Source organism: Melopsittacus undulatus, chromosome 6 (assembly GCF_012275295.1).
Source record: "Melopsittacus undulatus isolate bMelUnd1 chromosome 6, bMelUnd1.mat.Z, whole genome shotgun sequence".
NCBI lineage: Eukaryota > Metazoa > Chordata > Aves > Psittaciformes > Psittaculidae > Melopsittacus > Melopsittacus undulatus.
The window spans coordinates 24,652,315-24,675,362 of NC_047532.1; the positions used below are offsets into that span (position 1 = coordinate 24,652,315).

The 23,048-nt window shown below is 46.9% G+C and overlaps 2 protein-coding genes across 2 annotated transcripts in view; both read left to right on the forward strand.

The window, feature by feature from the left end:
* Positions 1 to 12,633, forward strand: part of UBXN7 (UBX domain protein 7) — a 29,102-nt gene extending 16,469 nt beyond the window's left edge. The window contains exons 8-11 of the mRNA XM_034064068.1: positions 108 to 235; positions 648 to 1,041; positions 1,839 to 1,918; positions 7,559 to 12,633. Of these exons, the coding sequence (XP_033919959.1) occupies positions 108 to 235; positions 648 to 1,041; positions 1,839 to 1,918; positions 7,559 to 7,720 (764 nt within the window). The 3' untranslated portion in view covers positions 7,721 to 12,633. The remainder of the gene's footprint in view (positions 1 to 107; positions 236 to 647; positions 1,042 to 1,838; positions 1,919 to 7,558) is intronic.
* A 5,789-nt stretch (positions 12,634 to 18,422) lies between these two features.
* TM4SF19 (transmembrane 4 L six family member 19) lies at positions 18,423 to 22,590 on the forward strand. Its single transcript, XM_031050934.2, has 5 exons — positions 18,423 to 18,575; positions 20,110 to 20,293; positions 20,403 to 20,480; positions 20,949 to 21,133; positions 22,013 to 22,590. Exons 1-5 carry the CDS (start codon positions 18,511 to 18,513, stop codon positions 22,209 to 22,211), a joined length of 711 nt encoding a protein of 236 aa, XP_030906794.2. The 5' UTR covers positions 18,423 to 18,510; the 3' UTR covers positions 22,212 to 22,590.
* The last annotated feature ends 458 nt before the right edge of the window (positions 22,591 to 23,048 follow it).

A 23,048-nucleotide genomic window follows, 5' to 3' on the forward strand; every position in this document is an offset into this window, starting at 1 on the left:
AGTACAGACTCTTGCAGAATACACACACAGTAGTGAATTGGTGTGTTTTACCTGTAAGCTGAAATCTTTTGTTGAAATTCCACTTCATGACACCTTTTGTTCCCTAGGTCAGAAACTAGTGGAGTGGCACCAGCTAGATGTGACTTCTTTCTTGGACCAAGTGACTGGGTTCCTGAGTGAACATGGGCAGCTGGATGGCCATTCTACTAGCCCTCCTGAAAAATGTTCTCGTTCAGTAAGTATAAGACCCTCTAGTAAAACTGGAGAAACCTGAAAGAACATGCTAACCTGTCTTACCCATCTGTACTGTTATCCCATTCTGTAGTATAAACAGATTTAACGAATTAGTGCAAGAGCATGCAAAGATCTGGTGCACCAGAGAATACCTTCTCCCGTGATAGCTATTTTTGTTGTGCTGTTTGTGTTTTCAGCATTTGTTTGGATTTAAGTCCCAGAATTGTGCATGTGTGGAAGGAAAATTGACTCCATGTGAAACTCTCAAGAAGTCATTAAGTCATCATAGCATGACTAGCTTTCCATGCTCTTTGTTCCTGACAGTACCTTCTCTTTGGAAGACTGTCCTCTGGATTTTCAGTATGAATTTAAAAGCAATTTTTATATATTTGTGTTATGTCTCCATTCAACAGGAGAGTCTCATTGATGCCAGTGAGGACAGCCAGTTGGAAGCTGCTATCAGAGCCTCATTACAGGAGACACATTTTGATTCCACACAGGCCAAGCAGGAGAGTCGGTCAGATGAAGAGTCGGAGTCAGAGATTTTCTCTGGAAGTGAGGAGTTTATTTCAGTTTGTGGATCCGAGGAGGAGGAGGAATCAGAGAATCCTGCCAAGTTGAGGAAGTCTCCACACAAGGACTTGGGGTATAAAAAAGAGGAGAGCCGAAGGCCTCAGCCTGAACCCCCTGCAAGGACTGAGCCTGGGACAACATCAAATCACAGAGTACTGCCTTGCATTGATGCAGGGGTACTGGAGGAGTCAACTGACAAGCCTGAAAGTACGTTCCAGGGCCTAGACGTAAATGGTAAGTTGCCATGTTGTGTTTTTTGTTAGTTTGAGGGCTTTTTTTTTTTTTAGTGATCTGTATTTTGTTTATGTTTGGCTTCTTTTTTTTTCCCCCTAAAATATTTATCTGCTGTCAAGGCTGGTTTAATCCCTTATTTTGAAAAGCTAAATATTTTTTTCTGTCTTACTCCCCCTCCTTGACACCAGATGTTTGAGCAATTCACCTTGCCAGCAGCACCTCTTTGGCATAGTGATGCCTCAAACTGCAGAACTCTGTTAGTCACTGAGCTCAAGTGTCTTAGCTCAAGTGTCTTACTTTGAGACCTTATCCAGGAATAAAGTATGCATGTGTGTAATGCAGGTGCGTATAACAGGGCTTCTGCCACTGTGGTAGAAGCAGAATGGCATCAGCCCCACCTCATGCTCATTTAGCTTGGCTACCTTCACAGGCTGGACTGAGTTTCAGTAATGCAACTTTGGCTAATATGAACAAGTTGCTGGAGTGTCTGTTCGTCCCTGTGGTGTCTGAGCTGGACACCACAGTGAGGTGGTCTCAGAGGCAGAGGTAGCACAATGTGCTTTTCTCTGAGAACACTGTCCAGTTTTGGTCACTACTGTTAACTTTGGACAGAATCTTGAGTTTGATGTGTGTTATATTTTAAACACATGTGATAGAAGTGTGTCTTTGGAGACTGGAACCTTCTATTTGTCTCCAGTCTCTAACCCTGCTATGCTGAACAGTAAAGTGTGCCGCTTAAAATCTGCAGAAAATCAGCTGCCTTGTTTGTTAACTTACAGTAACTTCCTTTATGGCAGGACCAAAGGCACAGCTGATGCTAAGGTACCCAGATGGAAAGAGGGAACAGATTTCACTGCCTGAACAAGCTAAACTTCTGGTGAGTGGAGTTAATGGCCGAGTACAAGCGTGAATGGCCGAGTACAAGCCTGAGTGAGGGCAGGGGCCTGCACCCCTTATGGCTCCCGCTGCCCCTCCTGACGTGCTCCTTCTGAAAGCCTGGGAGGGACGCAGCTCTCCGGCCGCGCATGGGCGGCGGTGGGGTAGGCCGCAGGCCTCCCTCCGTGTGCGCCGCGGTGTTCCAGCCGGCGCTCGGCCCGCAGCGACACCCGAAGCAGGAGGTTCGGGAGCACCGGGCTGGTTGGAGGGCGGCGCGGGCGGCACCGCTTACCGCAGCCGGGTTGCTCTCCTTGCGCCGTTGCAGCAGGCGGCTGCCTCTGCTGCGACACCGAGAGCTGCGTGTGTGTGATTCGCATCTGCTTTCCTCTCTGTCCCATTCTTTTGGGGTTTTTCCGGGTGACATTTTCCAGGCGGAACAAACTGCGGCCACGGAAGTCTCTGTTGCAGAGCTTTGTGGCCTTAACTACCGTTTGTCAAGCCCTTAGTGGAAGCGCAGCAGTTAATAGCAGTTTTTAAACTTAAATTCAGTGGTCAGTGTCAGACTTGTTTAGAAGGCTGCATGAGATGCGACTTGCAGGTGGTGGTGAGCAGTGGCTGATCCCTTGGGGACATCTCGTTTCTTCTGGGGGGGAGGGGGGGGGGTGATCTGCTCCCCAGTGAGCTTGTGAGGTGGCTGTTTTGGCAGGAGGTATTTTTTTCCCTTTTTGTTTACCCGGTTGCCTTTGTCCTGTGATGTAGCTTTTATTTAAGGCAAGAAAGTGGAATGGAGAAAAAAAAAGTGTTTGGTAGGGGAAGGATAGCATTGGGCTGTAGGAAGTGCCTACAAGAAATCTGAAGAGGGACTTTTTACAGAGGCCTGTGGTGACAGGTTAAGGGGGAATGACTTTGGGCTGACAGAGGGGAGAGGCAGATTAGATGTAAAGAAGAAATTCTTCCCTGTGAGGGTGCTGAGGCCCTGGCACAGGTTGCCCAGAGAAGCTGTGGCTGCCCCATCCCTGGCAGTGTTCAAGGCCAGGTTGGATAGAGTTTGGAGCAACCTGGTCTGGTGGAAGGTGTCCCTGCCCATGGCAGGGGTTGGAACTGGGTGAGCTTTAAGGACACTTCCAACCTAAACCGTTCGGTGATTCTGTGATGATTCTGTGAACTGGTCTCCTGCTCTGGTGAAGGTCATTTCAGAGCTCCCAAGTTTGCCCAGGGGTGAGGAGTTGTTTCTCATTTTACCATCACTTAGTGGAAGACTCCAGCCTGTATAAAACAGAGTATTTATTCATTAAGGACTGTAGTGATAGGACAAGGGGTAATGGGTTAAAACTTAAACAGGGGAAGTTTAGATTGGATATCAGGAACAAGTTCTTTACTGTGAGGGTGGTGAAGCGCTGGGAAGTTGTGAATGTTCCATCCCTGAAGCAAGGCCAGGTTGGACAGAGCTTTGGGTGATATGATGGCAGGGGGTTGGAACTAGATGATCTGAAGGTCCTTTCCAAACCTAACTATTCTATGAATACTTGTTTGAGTACAGGAGAACTGAAACTGGAGAATTTATTTTCCTGTGGTGGCACTATGGAATTTGGATCTCGTGGAAGTGTTACATGCAGGGAGTGCTTGCAGTGTCATTCTATTGTGTTTTTGTGTTGTTCCTCTTCTGATCAACAGAGTCTGCTGGCTCTGTATGTTTCCATTGCTGCTTGGTTTGCATGTACACTCCCGTGTCTTCTTTAGTCCCCAGACTGAGAGTTCCTTTTCTAAAATGACTCTAAATGGCTTTTGCATTAATCTTTAAATTACCATAGAATACTCTCAGCTCACTCATTTGTGTTTTGGTTTGTTTTCTAAATGCAAAGGTTCAGTCGTTGCCTATGGTTAGAAAATGGTAAAATCAAAAGCAGAATTCTTCGTTCTTGTTCTCAGTCCCTTTCATTGTAATTCCAAACTCCTTTCCGGATATGGATGACAGAGCAGAATTTGGAGGAAGTTCTCCACCAGAAATTTTATTACACTATTATTTAATTACTATGCTTGAGGTGTGTGTCTCAGCTGTGCTTTGGGCTTGTTTACCTTGGAGAAGTTTATGTGAATGGCATTTCCATTAAAATTCTGCAGGTGCTTCCCTGGAACTAGTGTGTAGAGGTCACTGTGTTCCTGTTAGCTGTGGGTCTTCATACACAGTGGCCAGTAAAGCTCATTTTTACATAACCTGAAAGATGTGCATTGAAGTCTTAGGAAATGCAAAAGCATACCTCTTCAGAAGGATCTTGTGCAGGTTGAGAAGTCTTGCATCTCTTAAAGAAAATGAGACTGTAAGCTAGTCTGCAACACCATAGAAATGTATAGTTTCTCGAACTCATGTTCTCATCCTTGACTCTTCTGCTTAAAAATAAAAGGAAAAAGAAAAGTTGCTTTTGTTATACCATCAGCTCTCAAATCCAACTGTAAGTGATAGGATGTAGGCTGGCTGCAGTGCTACACTTGGAGTACTGGGTCTGAAATACAAAGCCTAAAGGACACTAGCAGAGCATCGCTCTTATTGTAAGAACCAGCTTTACTGGTTGGCAGACCTTCATTCTTCTTTTATCATAGCAGTCACTGGTGTATAATCTTTTTCAAGGTACATAACTGTTTTTGAAAGCAGTCTGTTAAACAAATTTGCATTCATTATTAAACATGTAGCACTTAGCTAATTCATTTAGGTGATGCATAAGCGTATTGATACGGTCCTGATAATCTTGACTTCTGGTTTGACTCCTTTTATGGACTATGGTAGTTAAAGGAAGTTAATCTCAGCATGTGATTTCCTTTGCTGCCACTCACTCTACAGTCAGCAGAGGAATTTAGGTGAGTCAAGGTTTGTGGGTGAAGATATATTTTTATTGCAGAGCTGAACAGGCAGCTTTTATGCTCATGTTATGTGATCTTTTAAAGCCATTTCAGATCAAATTTGAGTCTCAGATGTTTCTTTGTGAGCATCTTCTCCATGCTGTTTTTTCAGCCCTTAACTGCTTCCATTTTTAGAGCCATCCAGAACAATAAAAATAAATTGTTTAAGGAGACAGTTGCACTTCAGAAATTTTAGCTGATGGCACAATGTGGGTCTCACATCAACACCAGTTGTTTTTCTTTGTCCCTCTTGAACATGTAGTCTGAACACACTATTCCAAGTGTGTGGCCCAGATGCAGAGTGGCACAGTTGCACCCCTTGATGCTGGCAATACTCCTGTTGACGCAGCTCAGGTTTCCTGTCACTGCTGCAAGGGTGCACTGTAGACATGTGTTGAGCTTTCTTGATGAGTTTTGACAATGTCTCCTTGATATCCTGTATCTTTACTCCGGCAAGCAGCAGGCTTCCAAGACTTGGAGTGACATTGGCAGTTGGGTGTTTCTGTGCCTTGCAGAAGTCTCCTCCACCACCATGCACTGTTTCTCCATGCTGGTTTTGACCTGCTGAATAGGATCAGTGAGTCCAGTAGTGCCTTCCATTCTGTCTGCACCACAAGGCCTCAGTTCTTGCCCTTGCATTGTTGCTACCAGCATCATGCTTCTTTCCCGCTTATCTGACCTGATACAGCAGAACAAGCTGACCTCTTTCTGCAGCTCTTGGACCTCGTGCTGCAGCTGCATTGATGCCCCTGAAACAGTGGAAAGAGTATTGCAGGCTGTTGTGGGAGACATCTGTGTCACATCTATACCGTATGACTGGCAGCTTTCCTACCAGAATACACACACTCAAACAGCCACCCAGTTAATCTCCTAAGCCCCTTGCCTGTGAGCTGCAGAACTAAGTGCCAGGTGCTTGTTCACAACCATTTTTTCCTGTGTGCTGGGACACTGTGGTCTGAAAGTGGCAGCTAAATAATGAGGGAAAGCTAGCAAAATAATTAGTACTAGTAAAAGCTTAATACTGTTGGCTTACCTTACACTTAATTTGCTGCCATAACTTGCCCTCCAAAACTAAGTCAGTAGTATTGCTGGGGCCCCTTTATTTTTTCACACTTTTCTATTACATACTTGCTGTCTTTTTTTTTCCGCTCTTTAAAAAACTATGACTTTTCATTCCACCCAAGTCTTGCTGTGTTTCTGTATCCTCTGCTGTTCTGCCAGTCTCCATTTCTGTCCTTGGCTATTTGTACTTTACACTGTCATCTTCTGTGTTTCCTGATGAACTTGGCAAATCTCTTGCATTGTAACATGGGCATTAGCCCTTCCTGATATGTGTGCTTGTTGCGTTTTGAGGCTGATACCCCTTAATCCTAATGCCCTCTGCATTCTGCTTCAACTGCTATTGTAGGCAGAGAAGTCAATGGATTGAAAAGAGCTTTAAAAAAACAAACAAAAAACCCCACCCCCCCCAACCCTTGTGCTTCTTGAGAGAAGGAAAAAATGGTAAAAATACCGCATTTATTCTTGTCAGTACTGCCACACAAAAATGCTTCTTTGTGGCTTTTAAGTCTAGTGTAAGGGTAATGTATGATGAACAAGTGATGGGGGCTTCTATTTTGGGGCACTTAAGGATTTTTTGCAAATCATATTTCCCTGTGACTTGAAGGTGTGGTGCGGAATTCAGCTCTCTTGAATGAATGTATCTCTGTTCTCGTGAGACCTCACTTGGAGTATTGTGTGCAGTTCTGGTGTCCTCAACATAAAAAGGACATGGAACTGTTGGAACAAGTCCAGAGGAGGGCCACAAGGATGATCAGGGGACTGGAGCACCTCCCATATGAAGACAGGCTGAGAAAGTTGGGGCTGTTCAGCCTGGAGAAGAGAAGGCTGCGTGGAGACCTCATAGCAGCCTTTCAGTATCTGAAGGGGGGGCTACAGGGATGCTGGGGAGGGACTATTCATTAGGGACTGTAGTGATGGGACAAGGGGTAACGGGTTGAAACTTAAACAGCAGAGGTTTAGACTGGGATCTAAGGAAGAAATTCTTTACTGTGAGGGTGGTGAGGTACTGGAATGGGTTGTCCAGGGAGGTGGTGAATGCTCCATCCCTGGCAGTGTTCAAGACCAGGTTGGATGAAGCCTTGGGTGATATGGTTTAGTGTGAGGTGTCCCTGCCCATGGCAGGGGGGTTGGAACTAGATGATCTTAAGGTCCTTTCCAATCCTAACTATTCTATGATTCTATGATTATAGAATAGGATCATAGTATAGTTTGGGTTGGAAGGGAACCCTGCAGAGAACAGGGACATCTTCAACTAGATTGGATTGCCCAGAACCACATCCAGCCTGGCCTTGAATGTCTTCAGGGGTGGCACATCCACCACCTCTGTGGGCAACCTGTGCCAATATTTTACCATTCTCAATGTAAAGAATTTCTTTCTCAAATCCAGCCTGAATTTCCCCTCCTTTAGTTTTAAGCCATCACCCTTCATCCTATCGCAATGTATGTCTTCCCTTCAATAAGTGTTTCTTTAAACAGAAGGATCACTTGATAATTAGTTTTTATGATTATTCCTACCAGATGTGGGCCAAATTAGGTATTAAAGTAAAAGAGAGTTTATACTATATACAAAATTTCAGAATTTGTGATTAAAAACTTTCTTTTTTTTAAGGAAAATAGGGTATCTTTTACGTTCTTTTGTGTTGTGTTGAATTATATGACACTTCTCTACTTTCTGTCTCTCCAGGCTCTTGTGAAACATGTCCAGTCAAAAGGATACCCCAATGAACGCTTTGAACTTCTCACCAACTTCCCTCGAAGGAAACTCTCCCACCTGGACTATGAGATCACATTACAGGAAGCAGGCCTGTGTCCTCAAGAGACTGTCTTTGTGCAGGAAAGGAATTAGCACCATGGCCTGAGTTCTCCCAGCCTTCCTTCCCTCTCCTCTTTGCCTGGGACACCAACTCATTAAGTATGCAGTCATGGGATTGCAGTGCTGAAATCAGGCAGGCAGCTGGCTCGCCATTCTCTCTCTTCTTCCCTTCTCCTGCTCTAGTGACCAAATGAGAGTGTTCAGAGTTTTATTTTCTTCCTTCAGCTTAGGCCCTGCAAAGAGCATTGGAAAAAACATCTTTCCTTTGATTTCATGGAATTAAGTAAAGCGATGATCTATGTATCTGGTATGTTGGGGCTTGGAGAGGCCACAGTACACATGCCCTTCTCGCTGCTATTTTTAAATCTGTTTTGTTTAATTTATTTTTTTCAAATAGTGTGTGATAAGGCACTGAGTTATCTTTCTGTAAGGAGAGTGTGATCTTCAGTACAGTCTTTCCTTTGTTTTGATGCTCTACACAAAAGGTCTCCATTAACCTCACAGCCTTCTTAAGGATTAACTTACATAGTGCTCTGTGAAAACTTGGTGTTGGGGGAAGGAGTAAGTTTGACCTATGGTGAGATATTCTGCACCTGCCTAGTTTAAAGGCTTCTAGATGGCATGCACGTTTTCCTCATGCTTTCAATGTTGCCAGTGGACATAGCAAAAAAACCATCCAGCCCCCTAAAACGCAACTGTACTCAATATGGGATTGACTGCTTAACCCTGAGGGAAAGCTTCATATTCACTGTTGCAGCAGAACTGACTCCTTGGTAGAAGTCATTGGAGTTTACATTTGTTCTTTTCCCAGCATCCCCCAGGTGTCTTCTTTTTACTTGCTCTCAGGATTTTCCAAATTACAATAGAAGGTGGCAAAATACTGTAAAGATTTTGGAGTCTCTGGAAAATACCTGACCTAAAAACTTGGCAGTTAGTTGACTTTTTGATGTCATGGTATTTTGTTTTCCCCAGGAGTGACTGGTATTGCAGGGGTTTTAGAGCACTGGTAGCAGTTGAGCAGGACAGCAAGTCCTAGGCAGGTTTCCTTCATTAATTTAACAGCTTTGTCAGACTGTGGAAGGAATTAATGCTTTGTAAAAGACTTGCAGCCCGGTGGCCTGAAGGCTCTGGGCTGCTTTTTATTCTGTTTCATGTTCATCTGCCGTCTAAATCCAGAAGGCTGTATGGAAAGCTACTCCTTTAGGCTTTCTTTTGAGCTCTGGAAGCTGGCACCACAAGTCATGCAGGCATACCACTGAGCCACTAAGCCCTGTTTTTCTGGTGTCTTCTCTAGACCTAGAGCTGTTGATCAGTTGATGTTATAGTAGGTGTTACAATGGGATAAAAACTAACACAGTCACCCTCAAGGTGGATGTCAAATTAGTGTATTTACAACTAAAATATCAGTTTATTGTCCCCTTAATCAATGAGGGGAAAGAGTAAAGTGAGCCCTACCAGAACTGCTAACTTTTTCTGCAATTGCAATTTTCTGCAATACTTACTTTCAAAAACCCAAACCTTTAGTGATCAGGAACTTACCATAGACTCAAAACTTTTCAAGATACTTTGCCTTTAATTTCATTTGCTAGTTTTAGTCTTTAAGTGTAGGAAATCACAGAAAATGTCTTGCATTCCCATGATCGTATTAGCTTACAACTGTCTTTTGCTCACAATTGAGGCTTTACATATAATTGTACAATTGTATAAATTTATTTACTTTCTACATGAAAAATTATTTTGCATTCTCTGCAAAATGCAGTGTGATGAAAGCAAATTGGGATTGCAGTTTCCTAATCAACGGTTGATGTGGTGTCAGAGCTCACTTCTGATTTGTGAAGAGCCCCTGTCATGGAGGCTGCTTCCCAGCATTGGCAAGTGAATTGCAAGGCCAGCAGAGGAGATGGGGTTGTTGGCAGGCTGCCAACAGGACACAGAACCCAGCATGTGTATAGTCCCTTCATGTCCCTCAGGCCAGCTGGGAGGGGAGCAGATTGACCTTTCCTGCTCTCCTTCCTGTGCCTACTAGTGTAAGGCAGGGTGCCTTTGTGGTTCCACTCATTCTTTTTGGAGTTGTTGCTGGTTGGCTGTGTTTACTGGTGGAGGGCCAACTCATTTTGGACAGCCTTGGCTTTGTATCACTCTGGAAACATTGTTCCACATCAGCTTTTATAGCAGTTAAGTTAAACCTTCAGAATTGACCCTCTTTGCAGTCACAGACCTGTTTTATTGGTAGCTTCTCCCGTCCTGTATTTCCGTGTTTGTAGGTGGGGCTAGGTTGTGGTTGAAGCAATCCAATACAAAATATTTAATGTGGCTGAAAACATTAACCAGGTTCTGCCTGTAGCAGCTTGTAGCATTGAAGCTGTAAGCTACTTGGGCTCTATTTGTGAAGAGCCTTTGTTACAGTTGCTTCTAGATGTTAAATCTCAAAGTCAAATTGCTTTTGACAAGGCTGGAAAAAATGGCTTAGATCTCTTGATTGCAAAATTAGATGCTGAAATATAAAGGATGAAGGAAAAAGATTCTTCAAAGACTGTGGTTAATGGCTTCCTGTGGGTGTTGGCTTGACCATAATTTGTGTGTTGTGTTGCAAGGACTGCCATGAGTTTGAAGGAGCAGAAGGGCATCTAAAAAGTGGAATTCCTTCTAGGTAGAGAACTAAATGTGTTTCAAGCTGTAGCTTCTTGGTGCTTGCAAAGTTTCCTTTGCATGTGCTCTTCATCAAGCAATGCTGTGTTTTGACATTTACTGTCTCAGTGCAGCTAAGAGTCACAGTCACAACCAGTATTTGGAAACAGAAGGCAAATTGAATGCTGGTTTTCCCTGCCAGCTACTGTTGACACATTTACAATTGGCTTCCCCCTAGTGATCCTTCAGAGCTCCAAGAATTTTGGGTCTTCCTGATGATAACATGCTCTAAGTCAGGCTGATTGACCAGCTTCAACCTCACAGCATTCCTTACCAACATAAGAAAGGGCAGATAAAGGCCATACCAAACATTTCTGGGCATATTTGTGTTCTTTTCATTAGGCTTTTTTGTTCAGGTCTGCAATTTTTACACTTCTGACATTCATGGACTGAAGTAAGTTACCCTTCTTCATAAATCAAGTAAGTTGCCAATACCAATATTAAAGGAATATCCATGTATGTGCATAATAGCCTTGTAAAATGTAGTTGTCTATAAGGTACCATTGTTCTGAAGGAGATTTAAGCAGCAGTTTTACATCAGCATATTTTCTGGACCCCACTGGATCTCCTGCCTTGCTTTTACAAAAGAATAACGCGTCTCATCTGCAGAAGACATCCGTTGTTCACTGCTGCAAACTCCTTGCATTTCTCACGGTCCACTACTTTCAAAGCTGAGTTTTTTAAGGGCTACCAAATTCATACATGTGTTTACACCAGCTTATACTAGCTTCCACTTCTGGTGGTACTCTGGTTTGTTCCCTGAAAAAGACTGGCACCTGGTTTTAGTACATGTTTTAATAACAACCTCACTGCTGAAAGGCCTAATTTCTCTCATGTCTCTTCTTGCTGGAGCACCGAGCTGCTTCACAGGAACTCAGAAGCAGCAAAGCCCAAAGTAAAAGCAAGGCTTCACTTGGGCTGCGTTTTGTCAGGTACCAAACACATAAAATGTGGTGCTTGTGGTTGTTATTCTAAACCACATAGAAATGCATAGCAGAGACCTGTGTGGGAATGTCCACATGAATGGGAAGACCCATGTAATTTCAGGAGCTTATCGGTTAATTTTTGTCCCTTCTTAGTTTCTAGTAAATGACACTACTTTCTTCTTTTTTACACATTTTTAGTGGCATTAGTAAAAAATAGGTGGTGCTATATTCCAAGAGGGGAAGGGATAGGAGAGATGTGCTTTAGATGGGTGAAATGCAAGGTCTCAGCTCCTTGCAGACTGAGTGTGCCTTTTCTAGGTGTTCTAATAGATCTGAAGATGCAGCCCTTCCTTTATTTAACAAACTATTTTCTGTAAATGGAACAACACCTACTGTTCTAAAGGCAAACCAAAACTGTTTTGAGCCCTCCATTGGTCATCTGCATCGTTGGAAATGGCCACAGGCGCGTGTTTGGAGATAACCTGATCATGCTTGTGGAGGTCTGTTAGTTGACATCCTGCAGAGACAGTCTTGTTGGGGTTTTCTCTGTCCAAGCCCAAGATCTTACCTCAGTTTGGTGATACTCTGTCCACCCCCGAACTGGTGAGGTTAATGGATACTCTTTCCATGATGTACAGGATGACTTTTTTTTCCTGTCTCCTCTTGTCCATGAGATGCTTAGTGTCTGCCCACTCCCAATAAATATAGCCATATGTATATACATATATATACACACACGTGTTTTTATTTGGAGAATGTGGCACTTAACATCAGTTCCTCAACTTGACTCATTCTTACCTTCTGTTGTTTTACATGGGTATATTACGAGTGATCACAGAAGTTTTGGATTTGGTCACTGTCTTTAACTACTGTGAGTGTCTGCAGTACAGAGATCAGTAACTTTGTACCTGCTTGTTAAATGGTGCTGAGACTTTAAGGTATAGAAGGATAGCAGTAAAAGTGCATGGAGCAGGGGGATGAGGTGCTATTTTATAGAACAGATTTATATGAAGAACATCTGGGTAAAACACAACTCGGATGTAGAGTCTCATCAGACACACTGACCAGAGGAGAGGTGATTTTTTTAAATGAGGCTTTCCTCTCATTGGTGACCATAGAGTTTGATAACTCTGATTTGGCCTGTCAGTTCTTACAGTAGGCACTTTTCTTCTTCAGTGATGGCAACTTCATATGGGAGGAGGGAGAGGATTAATTCAGAAGACTTCAGCTCACTGTGCTGGGAGGGACCAAACTCAAGGAAACCTCTGATCTATATACACAACTGCTGCATTTTTTATAAATATATGTAAATGTCCTATTGTAATATTTGATCCTGGAAATAAACTGTTTTAAGTAGTTTTTGTAATCTCTTGGGTTTTGGATGCCATAGCCTCTGTTGAGCCTCTGGTAAGCTTATGATTTTTCTATCCTGGTTGTAGCAAATTCTGTTGGCATTGGCTCTTTCTACAAAGTAGCAGAAGCTGCAGTTCAGCTGAAGAGGTCCAAATGTGTTTTATTATAGGTGGTAGCTCCAGATTTGCCCAGCCAGGACAGGGCTGAGAATGAACAGTGACAGGTGACTTGGCACGACATTACTTGCCCATAATTGCTGTGCTGACATAATTAAGTTCTCATGCAAAAGAGGTATGCAGCTGCTCACAGCGCTTGGGAAGCTGTGCAGGGCTAAAGGTAGCCTTTTATGATCGTTATTGCTGTTATAGACTTGGGCTGGAGTTGGGTGTAAGGGGAAGGAAGATCAGTAGCTTGGGGGAAAGATTCACTCTGATGGTTCATGCTGAATGGCACGGGGTTTTCAGTGGGAGATGATTGACCAGATCACGTGTGTAGCAACGTAGGAAGCTCAGATTGGTGTGACGTAGAAAAGGGGCACAAGATGAGGTTGCAACACGTCTTCCAGCAGAGTGAAAAATGCTTCCTTTCTAAGTACGGAAAGAGAAGAAGGAAAAAAAGATTATTCTCAGCAGTCTGCTGCCTGCATTTTAGAGACCACTTAGTCTTATCTAAGAATAAAACGGGGATTTACATGCTTGTGCAAACTCTGATTTTCCTTTCAGGGGAACTATCATTATTCTGATAATCCCCTCCTCTCAGCTTATTTTTCCTAGAAAAAGAGGAACTGGCTAATGTAACCCAACCTCACCATTCATTCATCTTTTTCCACACTGCTCTTGAGGGCTCTGACTCCATTTCTCCATTTTTTTCCAGCTGTCATGGGTTCAGCAGTAGCTCATGCTCTGCCAGGGAGGAGGGAGAGATAGGGTGCCTGGTCTGGGCTAGTCGGGCAGGTATTCCATACCACAGCACGTCCTGCTTGGGGAGGTGAATGGAAGCTGGGCAGGTTAGCTCTCTCCTCCAGGCTGGGCATGGAGAGGGAACTGGAAGCTGGCCAGGAGGTGAGGGGTTAGCTCTCTCTTCCGGGCTGGCCTCGTGGCAGCGGGTGGTATCGTATTCTCTCTCCCTGTTTATTCCCTCTAACATTGATTTGTTATTGGTACCGGTAGTTATTTCTGTTATACCTTAATTGCTGGACTGATTTTACCTCAATCTGTGGGGGTTATATTCCTCTGGCTCTCCTTCCCATCCCTCCAGGAGTGGGAAGGTGGGGGAGAGGGAAACAAAGGAATGTGTGAACTTTAAACCATGACACCAACCAAGAGTGGCCTGCTGTGCTTGGAGCAGGTTTTGTGTTCTCGACAGACCTGTACTAATTGATTTGAAATCAGGAAAAGCCCCTTTGAAATGTGTCGGCAAATGCTACTCGCGTGTGTTGCCCTGGGTAGAGCAAGTTGGACTCGACCAAAAGGTAACGCTCTGGTGGCTTCTTTTTACTTACTATATTGGAGCAAGATTGTATCAGGGCTGTAAAATAGCTGCACTTACACTCATCTGTGGCTGTTGTGTCTCAGGTCCTCATGAACACACGAGGAATATGAACCTTCTCCAAACCCTTCTTTAAGAAGATTCTTCCTTTTGCCTGCACAACCCATAAGCGATTCTCCTTTTGCTTGTGCTGCCTGCAGCTCCTCTGCCAGAAAAACTGCCCCATTTTGGCCTATTCCTGTACTACAGCTTCCCTGTCTCCTGTTGTCAGACATGGAGATCACATTCTTCCAGTCCTGTTCCTGTCTTGGAGCTGCTACTGTCAGACATTCTCTGTGGGGGAAGATGAGGAGCTTCCCCATTGCACACTGACTGCCAGCTGTGGGCACCCCAGACAGGACTTTGAAGTGCTGCTGTCTGATGACTTGCAGGAATTATGATCCAGAAATAATCTTTCCCTCAATGTTATCACCAAGGCATGAGATATATGTGTAATGGGGGTATGCTCAACATCTGGAGGAAAAGTTGGGCCATCTGCAAGGAAGCAAAGGGCAGGAGATAGGAACCAGCTGAGACAAAGAAATATTTATTTAGAAGCTTTTATTAAAATACTAGTGTATAAAAACAAGAGAAAACCCTAAGTTCTTAAACATCCATGCACAAAGCTTTTGCACTACAAGAGAAATAAGGTGACATGCGATGGAAGAGGTGCTTTGTGGAGGATGGATGTGGACTCCTGGTGACAAAATGATAGCGTTTGGAGTGGGCTGCAGAGAGGACAGTGATCTCCCTACATAGTCCTTGCAGGTCATTCCAGGACAAACAGTGTTTGATACTCGGGCAGTGGTCAAGGCATTTAGGGCAGACATGGTAGAAGCCTTAAGTTTGAAGTTGTGCAAGTTTTGGTTGGCTTCTGGCAGTGGAAGGAGGCAAAACTGAATGGATGGGTCAGCGGCAATGCCGGCAGAGGCTGGCTCCCTGGGCAGGACAGTTATTCTTTCCTTAGAGCTGCTGCCTGTGTGGGAGATGGGAAGGCCATGAGTGATAGAATCATAGAATCATAGAATAGTTAGGATTGGAAAGGACCTTAAGATCATCTAGTTCCAACCCCCTGGCCATGGGCAGGGACACCTCACACTAAACCATATCACCCAAGGCTTCATCCAACCTGACCTTGAACACAGCCATGGATGGAGCATTCACCACCTCCCTGGGCAACCCATTCCAGTACCTCACCACCCTCACAGTAAAGAATTTCTTCCTTAGATCCAGTCTAAACCTCTGCTGTTTAAGTTTCAACCCGTTACCCCTTGTCCTATCACTACAGTCCCTAATGAATAGTCCCTCCCCAGCATCCCTGTAGGCCCTCTTCAGATACTGGAAGGCTGCTATGAGGTCTCCACGCAGCCTTCTCTTCTCCAGGCTGAACAGCCCCAACTTTCTCAGCCTGTCTTCATATGGGAGGTGCTCCAGTCCCCTGATCATCCTCGTGGCCCTGCTGTGGACTTGCTCTAACAGTTCCGTGTCCTTTTTATGTTGAGGACACCAGAACTGCACACAATACTCCAAGTGAGGTCTCACAAGATCAGAGTAGAGGGGCAGGATCACCTCCTTCGACCTGCTGCTCACGCTCCTCTTGATGCAGCCCAGGATACGGTTGGCCTTCTGGGCTGTGAGTGCACACTGCTGGCTCATGTTCATTTTCTCATTGACCAACACCCCCAAGTCCTTCTCCGCAGGACTACCAGAATTTCCTTTTTGCCCAACCTGTAGCTGTGCCTGGGATTGCTCCCACCCAGGTGTAGGACCTTGCACCTGGCATGGTTAAACTTCATGAGGTTGGCATCAGCCCACCTCACAAGTGTGTCAAGGTCCCTCTGAATGGCATTCCTTCCCTCTAGCGTATCAACAGAACCACACAGCTTGGTGTCATCGGCAAACTTGCTGAGGGTGCACTCAACCCCACTGTCCATGTCAGCAACAAAAATATTAAACAAGACCGGTCCCAACACTGATCCCTGAGGGACACCACTCGTTACTGATCTCCAGCCAGACATTGAACTGTTGACCACAACTCTTTGAGTGCAGCCATGCAGCCAGTTCTTTATCCACAGAGTGGTCCACCTATCAAATTAATGTCTCTCCAATTTAGAGACAAGGATGTCGTGTGGGACAGTGTCGAATGCTTTGCACAAGTTCAGGTAGATGACGTCAACTGCTCCATCCCTGTCCATCACTTTTGTAGTCCCATCATAAAAGGCCACCAAATTGGTCAGGCAGGATTTCTCCTTAGTGAAGCCTTGCTGGCTGTCACCAAGCACCTTGCTGGTTTTCATGTGCCCTAGCATGCCTTCCAGGAGAATCTGCTCCCAGATTTTGCCAGGCACAGAGGTGAGACTGACTGGTCTGTAATTCCCCAGGTCATCCATTTTTCCCTTCTTGAAAATGGGGGTTATATTTCCCTCTTTCCAGTCATCGGGAACTCCACCTGACTGCCATGGTTTTTCAAATATGATGGCCAGTGGCTTTGCAACTTCATTCGCCAGCTCCTTCAAGACCTGTGGATGGTTTTCATCAGGTCCCATGGACTTGTGTACGTTCAGGTTCTTAAGATGGTCTCGAACCAGATCCTCTCCTACAGTGGGTCCAAGGTCTAGGTTTTCACATTCCCTGTGTCCGCCTTCCAAGACTCGGGTGCTGCGGTCAGAGCCTTTGCCAGTGAAGACTGAGGCAAAGAAGCCATTCAGAACCTCAGCATTCTCCAAGTCCTGTGTAGCCAGTTCTCCCGAAAGCTTACGGAGGGGGCCTACATTGTCCTTAGTCTGTTCTTTAGCTGCTACATACCTATAAAATCCCTTCCTATTATCTTTAACATCCCCTGCCAAGTTTAGCTCCAATTGGGCCTTAGCTTTCCTAACTTGTTCCCTAACTTCCCAGACAACATCCCTGTATTCTTCCCAGGCCACCTGTCCTTGCTTCCATCTTTTATAAGCCTCTTTTTTCTTGTGAATTTTTCTCAGCAGCTCCTTATCCATCCAAGGAGGTCTCCTGACCCTCCTGCTGCACTTCCTTCTAGTCAGGATGCAACACTCCTGAGCTTGTAGCAGGTGATCCTTGAATATTAACCAAGAGTCTTTGGCCCCCTTGCCCTCTAGGGCTATATCCCATGGAACCTTGCTAAGCAGGTTCCTGAAGAGGCCAAAGTCTGCTCTCTTGAAGTCCAGGGCAGTGAGCTTGCTGCACACTCTTCTCACTGTCCTGAGGACCTCGAATTTGACCATCTTGTGATCACTGCATCCAAGACTTCCCTGGGGAGTCACATTTCCAACGAGCCCTTCCCTGTTGGTGATCACGAGGTCAAGCAGGGCACCTCTCCTCGTCAGCGCCTTTATTGCTTGCAGAAAGAAGTTGTCTTCCACACAATTGAGAAATTGATTCGGAGAAAACTCCAGGAACAAACTTGCCAACAAAGTTTTCAAGCTGACAAGCAGGTATTCTTTATTGTGGCGCCGGGAGACACAGGGGATAACTCCTCCTAACGTGTGTCTCTCTATTGCTACACAAGCCATCCTCATATAGTCCCTGGGCATACATACATATTCATGAGGCTATGTATGGATTACATCACTTTCCACAAAGCTCCCCGCATGCGTACAGAATTGTGGTGGTGGTCTCTGAGGGTCGTTTACTTCTTCCAACAATCTTCATCACTTCTGGCAGCCTTTGAAGCACGCGCAGTAGATGCTTGTACCAGTTTAATTGGTTCATTAGCACCAGAGACATAATAACCCCCCTATCCTCCTACTTATCAGTTAGTTTACCCGTAGCCTATCCTGGACACCTGCTATTCCCAGATACTCCTTATCCCTGCGTCCTGTTTTTCTAGACTGTTTTTCTTAAGACCACATCAACTCTAACGATTTATCTTGTGCCAGTATGTTCTTTAGCTGTACTCTATTTTTTCTATGTATTATGCACCTCAGTAATTTTCCACTGCTACTGTTACAAAGCCATTGAACTTAACATTGCTTAAAACTAATTCTAGAGGTTTACAAATTCCATTTTGTGATTTTGTGTTCCCCTTGTTTCAAAACCTCCTGGATTGCTTGTGCCGGGCAGTACTGTCGCCCCAACAGATGTCAGGGTGGTTGAAGTCCCCCATGAGAACAAGGGCTTGCGAGTGTGAGGCTTTTCCTATTTGTCTGTAGAGTTCTTCATCCACAGGTTCCTCTTGATCAGGCGGTCTGTAACATATCCCCACAGTAATGTGTCCCGTCACCGATTTCCCCTTGGTGATGTGGTGGGTGGCCCTTGGGGCGGAAGAGGAAGATGTGGAGCACATGCTGGGACATTCATAAATAGTCACCCATGGATGACGCCTCCAGGACAGGGCTTATCCAAGGGGTGGATGCTGCTGGCTCCATCACTTCCAGGTAAGGTCCCCCTTCCTTTGGTTGAATCCCATTGCTTTTGCCTATGGAGACATGCTGACAGGAAGGGACTCTTGATTTCAAGTGTCCCAACAAGAGACTGTTCAGCTGCATTTTTGCTTTACTTCCCCTTACAGAGGGGTTTGTCAGTCTGTATTTGCTGAGGTAGAAGAAAGCAGCTTAATGCAAACTCCCTTCTGGTGCAACGGTGCATTGTGAGGGATAGCAAGGCATGGAGAGTTCCCTGAAGGAAGACCTCCTGCCTTCCCTAGGGAAAAGGCAGTGAGGCAAGGAGAATCTTTGAGGAGATTAAGGGGAAGAATCCTTGGGGAGGTTAAGGGGAGACCTACTGAAGACTACAGGAGCCTCTGGCTGGCTAGCTCAAGGGCTCAAGAGCTGTTCTGGAAGGTTCTCCAAAGTGGGATGGTGGGACTCAGCACTGGATGCTCATGGTTCTGCAGGGACAACCACACACAATCCCTGGGCTGCAGGTGGGACCACAGTGAGGGCAAGAGGCCCAAAATTCATTTTAACCAAGGCAGGGAGGGTAGAAAGCAGGGAGGAGGTGAAGCTTTGGGATGAGCAGAGCTGGTGGTCCACCTTGGGCTTCTTGGCTTGTGTTCTTTCTATGAAGCAGGGTCTTGCAGCCCTCTTCCTCCATGATCAGCTCTCCCTGGACCCCAGCAGCTGGCTGGAGCTGGTGTCCAGGTCCCTGGCAGGTTGCAGCAAGACAAAGCCCCATAGTGCTGGTGTCCCCCCGCCCCTCAGGCCATGCAGGGGTGGTACACGCAGCCTGAACTGCTCCCCCCGCCACTGGTGCTTCTCTGCGGGAGGGGGGCTGAGGCAGTTCTTCCATGTGGCGCCTCTTCACTTCTGCTTCTGCAAAGCCAGAGCAAGCCTGGAATAGCTGCATTAGCCAGCTTGGCTCAGAGAGCTTGTGCAAGACAAGCTGCAAGCCACTGAGAAAGGGCAAAATGCATGAAACCAATGTGAAGCAAAAATGCACATGGGGCAGGAGAAACCTGGGGAGCCAGGAATCAGCAAACCAGGTTGTTTTCAGTGGTCCTGGAGCAGCTGATGGACATCCCCCAGGTGGTGGTGCAGGTACAGGAGAGGGAGAGCTGATGTTTGACAAGGTATCACCAGGAGATGGATGGGCACTTTCCAGGTGAACTGATAAATTAATGACAATGGAGCTGGGTGGCTGCCTGAGGACAGGTAATGCCCTTTGCTTAATTAACTTTAATTGATGTCAGCATGTTCAGATCTACAGTAGGACTAGTGTGGGAGGGAGCTGGATTTGATTGCAGACTGTTGTGCTTTCACAAGTCCTTGCCCAAGGATTTTGTCCCTTGCCTGGCTCCCTCCTGCCTGTGGTAAGCTCTCTAAGTCAAACCAAGCTGTCGTGGTTGGTCTCTGTGGAGCCTTTTCTTCTCCAGGCTGAACAACCCCAATTGTCTCAGCCTGTCTCCATAGCAGAGGTGTTCCAGCCCTCTGAATGCAACCCCTTTCTCTCCTCCTCCCTATCCCCATGCAGGGTGGCCATGTGCGTAGGGACATGCAGCCGGATCGTGGGTCCCTGCATGCTGGTGCTGGGCACGCTCTCTGTGGCAGCCAGCATCCTCCTGCTCTTCCCTGGAGGGGCATCAAAGTACCTGGTGGAGGGGCGCATCAGCAAACATGCCAAGGCCGTGCCGGGCGTCTGGGGAGGTGGCATCATAGTGAGTACCGCAGCTTGCACCGAGTCCTTCCTCGTGTCTGTGCAGCAGGGACAAAGGCAGGGAGCTGGTGGCTCTCCTTTATCCCCCAGCCATGTTTTCCTTCCTGCAGGTGCTGCTGGCAGCAACCCACATCACGGCGGTGGGGTGGCGATGTGCCGGCTGCTCCGACTGCGGCACCCGTCGCAATGTAAGGAAGCACTGGGACCCCCAGAGTGTGGTGGGGTGTGGTGGCTGGCCCCAGTGAGGGTGGCAGCTCTGCCATAGTGGGACATGACATGGATCCTCCTCTCCCATGGCCCCATGGGGGGATGTGGTAGATGGCCCTTTCCAAAGAGAGTTTGTGGCAAGATGCACCTCTCCCATGGACCTGGGGTGGGATGCTGCATGGTGCTACCTCCTCAGAGGACAGAGCTTCCTGTTCATGCTGTCATAGGCTCCATGTGGCAGCTCCCTGCCCTTTCCCTTGCCTGCTTCTGCCCAGCTTAAAACAACTCAGTGACTGCTTCATCCTCAGCCTCAGATCCTCAGGGCTGGAGCCCCTTGGGGGGAAGGGAAGGAGAGTTGTGCCCCCTTGCCAAACTCCACCAATAACGTGAAGCTGCATTTGGAGCCCACCTAACTTTTGGTGTGCTGTGTCCCTGGTTGCTGCCTACAGGCTTTCATCTCTGCTGTGCTCTCCAAGCTGGCACTGCTGGGCGCTGCTGCCTGCTTCATCTTCTCTGGGGTGGGTTTGACCAATGGACCCCTCTGCTTCTACAACGCCTCCGAGCACGGCCACAGGCATGGCACTGTCTGGGGTTACCCCTTCCTGGACGCTGGCGGCCAGGAGCCTGATGCCAGGTGAGGCAGTGGAGTTGAGTGGAGGTGATGCCTCGTCAGCTTATTGCTAATGAGGTTGGTGTTACTTTGGTGGGTTGGTTTGCTGGAGGTGATCGCAGGCCTGAGGGGAAGGACTTGGGGAGTTGGTTGAAGATTTTATGAGAAACCAACCATGTCCTGGGGTGCAGCACAGAGAGTGTGGCCAGCAAGTCATGGGAGGGGATCCTGCCCCTCTGCTCTGCTCTTGTGAGACCCCCCTGCAGTCCTGTGTGGGGGCCAACACAAGAGGGATGTGGAGCTGCTGGAGAGAGTCCAGAGGAGGCCACAAAGATGCTGTGAGGGCTGGAGCAGCTCTGCTATGGAGACAGGCTGAGAGAGATGGGCTTGTTCAGCCTGGAGAAGGGAAGGCTCCAGGGAGACCTTAGAGCAGCTTCCAGTGCCTAAAGGGGCCAAAAAGAAATACGGAGAGGGAGTTTTTACAAGGGCCTCTAGTGACAGGACAAAGGGGAATGGCTTTGGGCTGAGAGAGGACAGATTTTGATTAGACACGAGGAAGAAATTCTTCCCTGTGAGGGTGCTGAGGCCCTGGCACAGGTTGCCCAGTGAAGCTGTGGCTGCCCCATCCCTGGCAGTGTTCAAGGCCAGGCTGGGTGGGGCTTGGAGCAACCTGGTCTAGTGGAAGGTGTCTCTGTGCATGGCAGGGGGTTGGAACTGGATGAGCTTTAAGGCCCTTTCCAACTCAAACAATTCTATGATTGCAAGACCCCTATAGCTCTACATTGTGCTTCCCATTCCCATCACCCTGCTGACCCTGCTCATCCCTGGGGTGAAGGATGGAACATACCTCCACAGCAGAAAGTGATGTAATTTCTTACATCACCTCCTCTCCCCATCATGCAGGACAGAGAACTACCTATATGATCGTCGCACCTGGAGCACCTGCCTGGAGCCAGAGGGCATTGTGGCCTGGAACGTTGTCTTCTTCTCCCTCCTGCTGCTCATCAGTGCTGCTGAGATGGTACTGGCCTCCTTCCAGATCCTCAACGGCTGCCTTGGCTGCCTCTGTGGCTTTTGTGATGGGAAGAAGAGTCCCCCATGAGGGATGAACACCCCAGCCTGCATGAGGTTGGCATGCAAAGGGCTGCCTCTGTGCAGAGCCCTCTGCCTGCACGATACCCCTCTTCCTCCTCCCTGGGGGTGCCGATAGGGCTGGCAGCCATGTGGGGTTGTAAACCAGCCCAGTGAGAGATGAAGGTGAGGACCTGGCCCCTGGCATCCTGGCAGGAGCCCAATGGCTTCCCCAGCTGCTCGTCATCAGCCTCCACTCACCTCAGTGCAAAACGGGATACAGCAGTGTTTGTAGTGGTAAGAGCTGGAACATGTAACTCGGGAATGGGTTGCCCAGGGAGGTAGTGAATGCTCCATCCCTGGCAGTGTTCAAGACCAGGTTGGATGAAGCCTTGGGTGATATGGTTTAGTGTGAGGTGTCCCTGCCCATGGCAGGGGGGTTGGAACTAGATGATCTTGAGGTCCTTTCCAATCCTAACTATTCTATGATTCCATGATTTTCATTAATCAGTCTGTATTTAGGTGAAGGAGGCACGAATAGCTGAGTCAGGCTCCAGCTGGGGCTGGGGGGCTTGTATGGAGTTGTGCTGAGAGAGGCAGTGGTGGTATTGAGGTGTAGCCCAAAGTTCACCCATACACACACATGCATGCATGCAGCAAACGAAAGGAGCAGCTTTTTATCCCCACCGGCACAGGACCCATCACTGCACCTCCCAGGGGTGTCACTAGCTGCAGCATCCCCCTCCATTCGCCCTTGTCCCCTAAACCTTTACAGGGACACAGACCTGAACCTGGCTGTGCTGGGACGATGTTTGTTCCCAGACTAGTGAGGTTCAGAGGAAAGTAGCAATGATCAGCCTAGCTTAAA

Excerpts from the sequence above, each read along its gene's own strand:
- TM4SF19 (XM_031050934.2), top strand. The coding sequence starts at position 18,511 with ATGGATGACGCCTCCAGGACAGGGCTTATCCAAGGGGTGGATGCTGCT. Across the intron at positions 18,576-20,109 it reads GCTGGCTCCATCACTTCCAG|GGTGGCCATGTGCGTAGGGA; the intron begins GTAAGGTCCCCC and ends ATCCCCATGCAG. Across the intron at positions 21,134-22,012 it reads GGCCAGGAGCCTGATGCCAG|GACAGAGAACTACCTATATG; the intron begins GTGAGGCAGTGG and ends CCCATCATGCAG.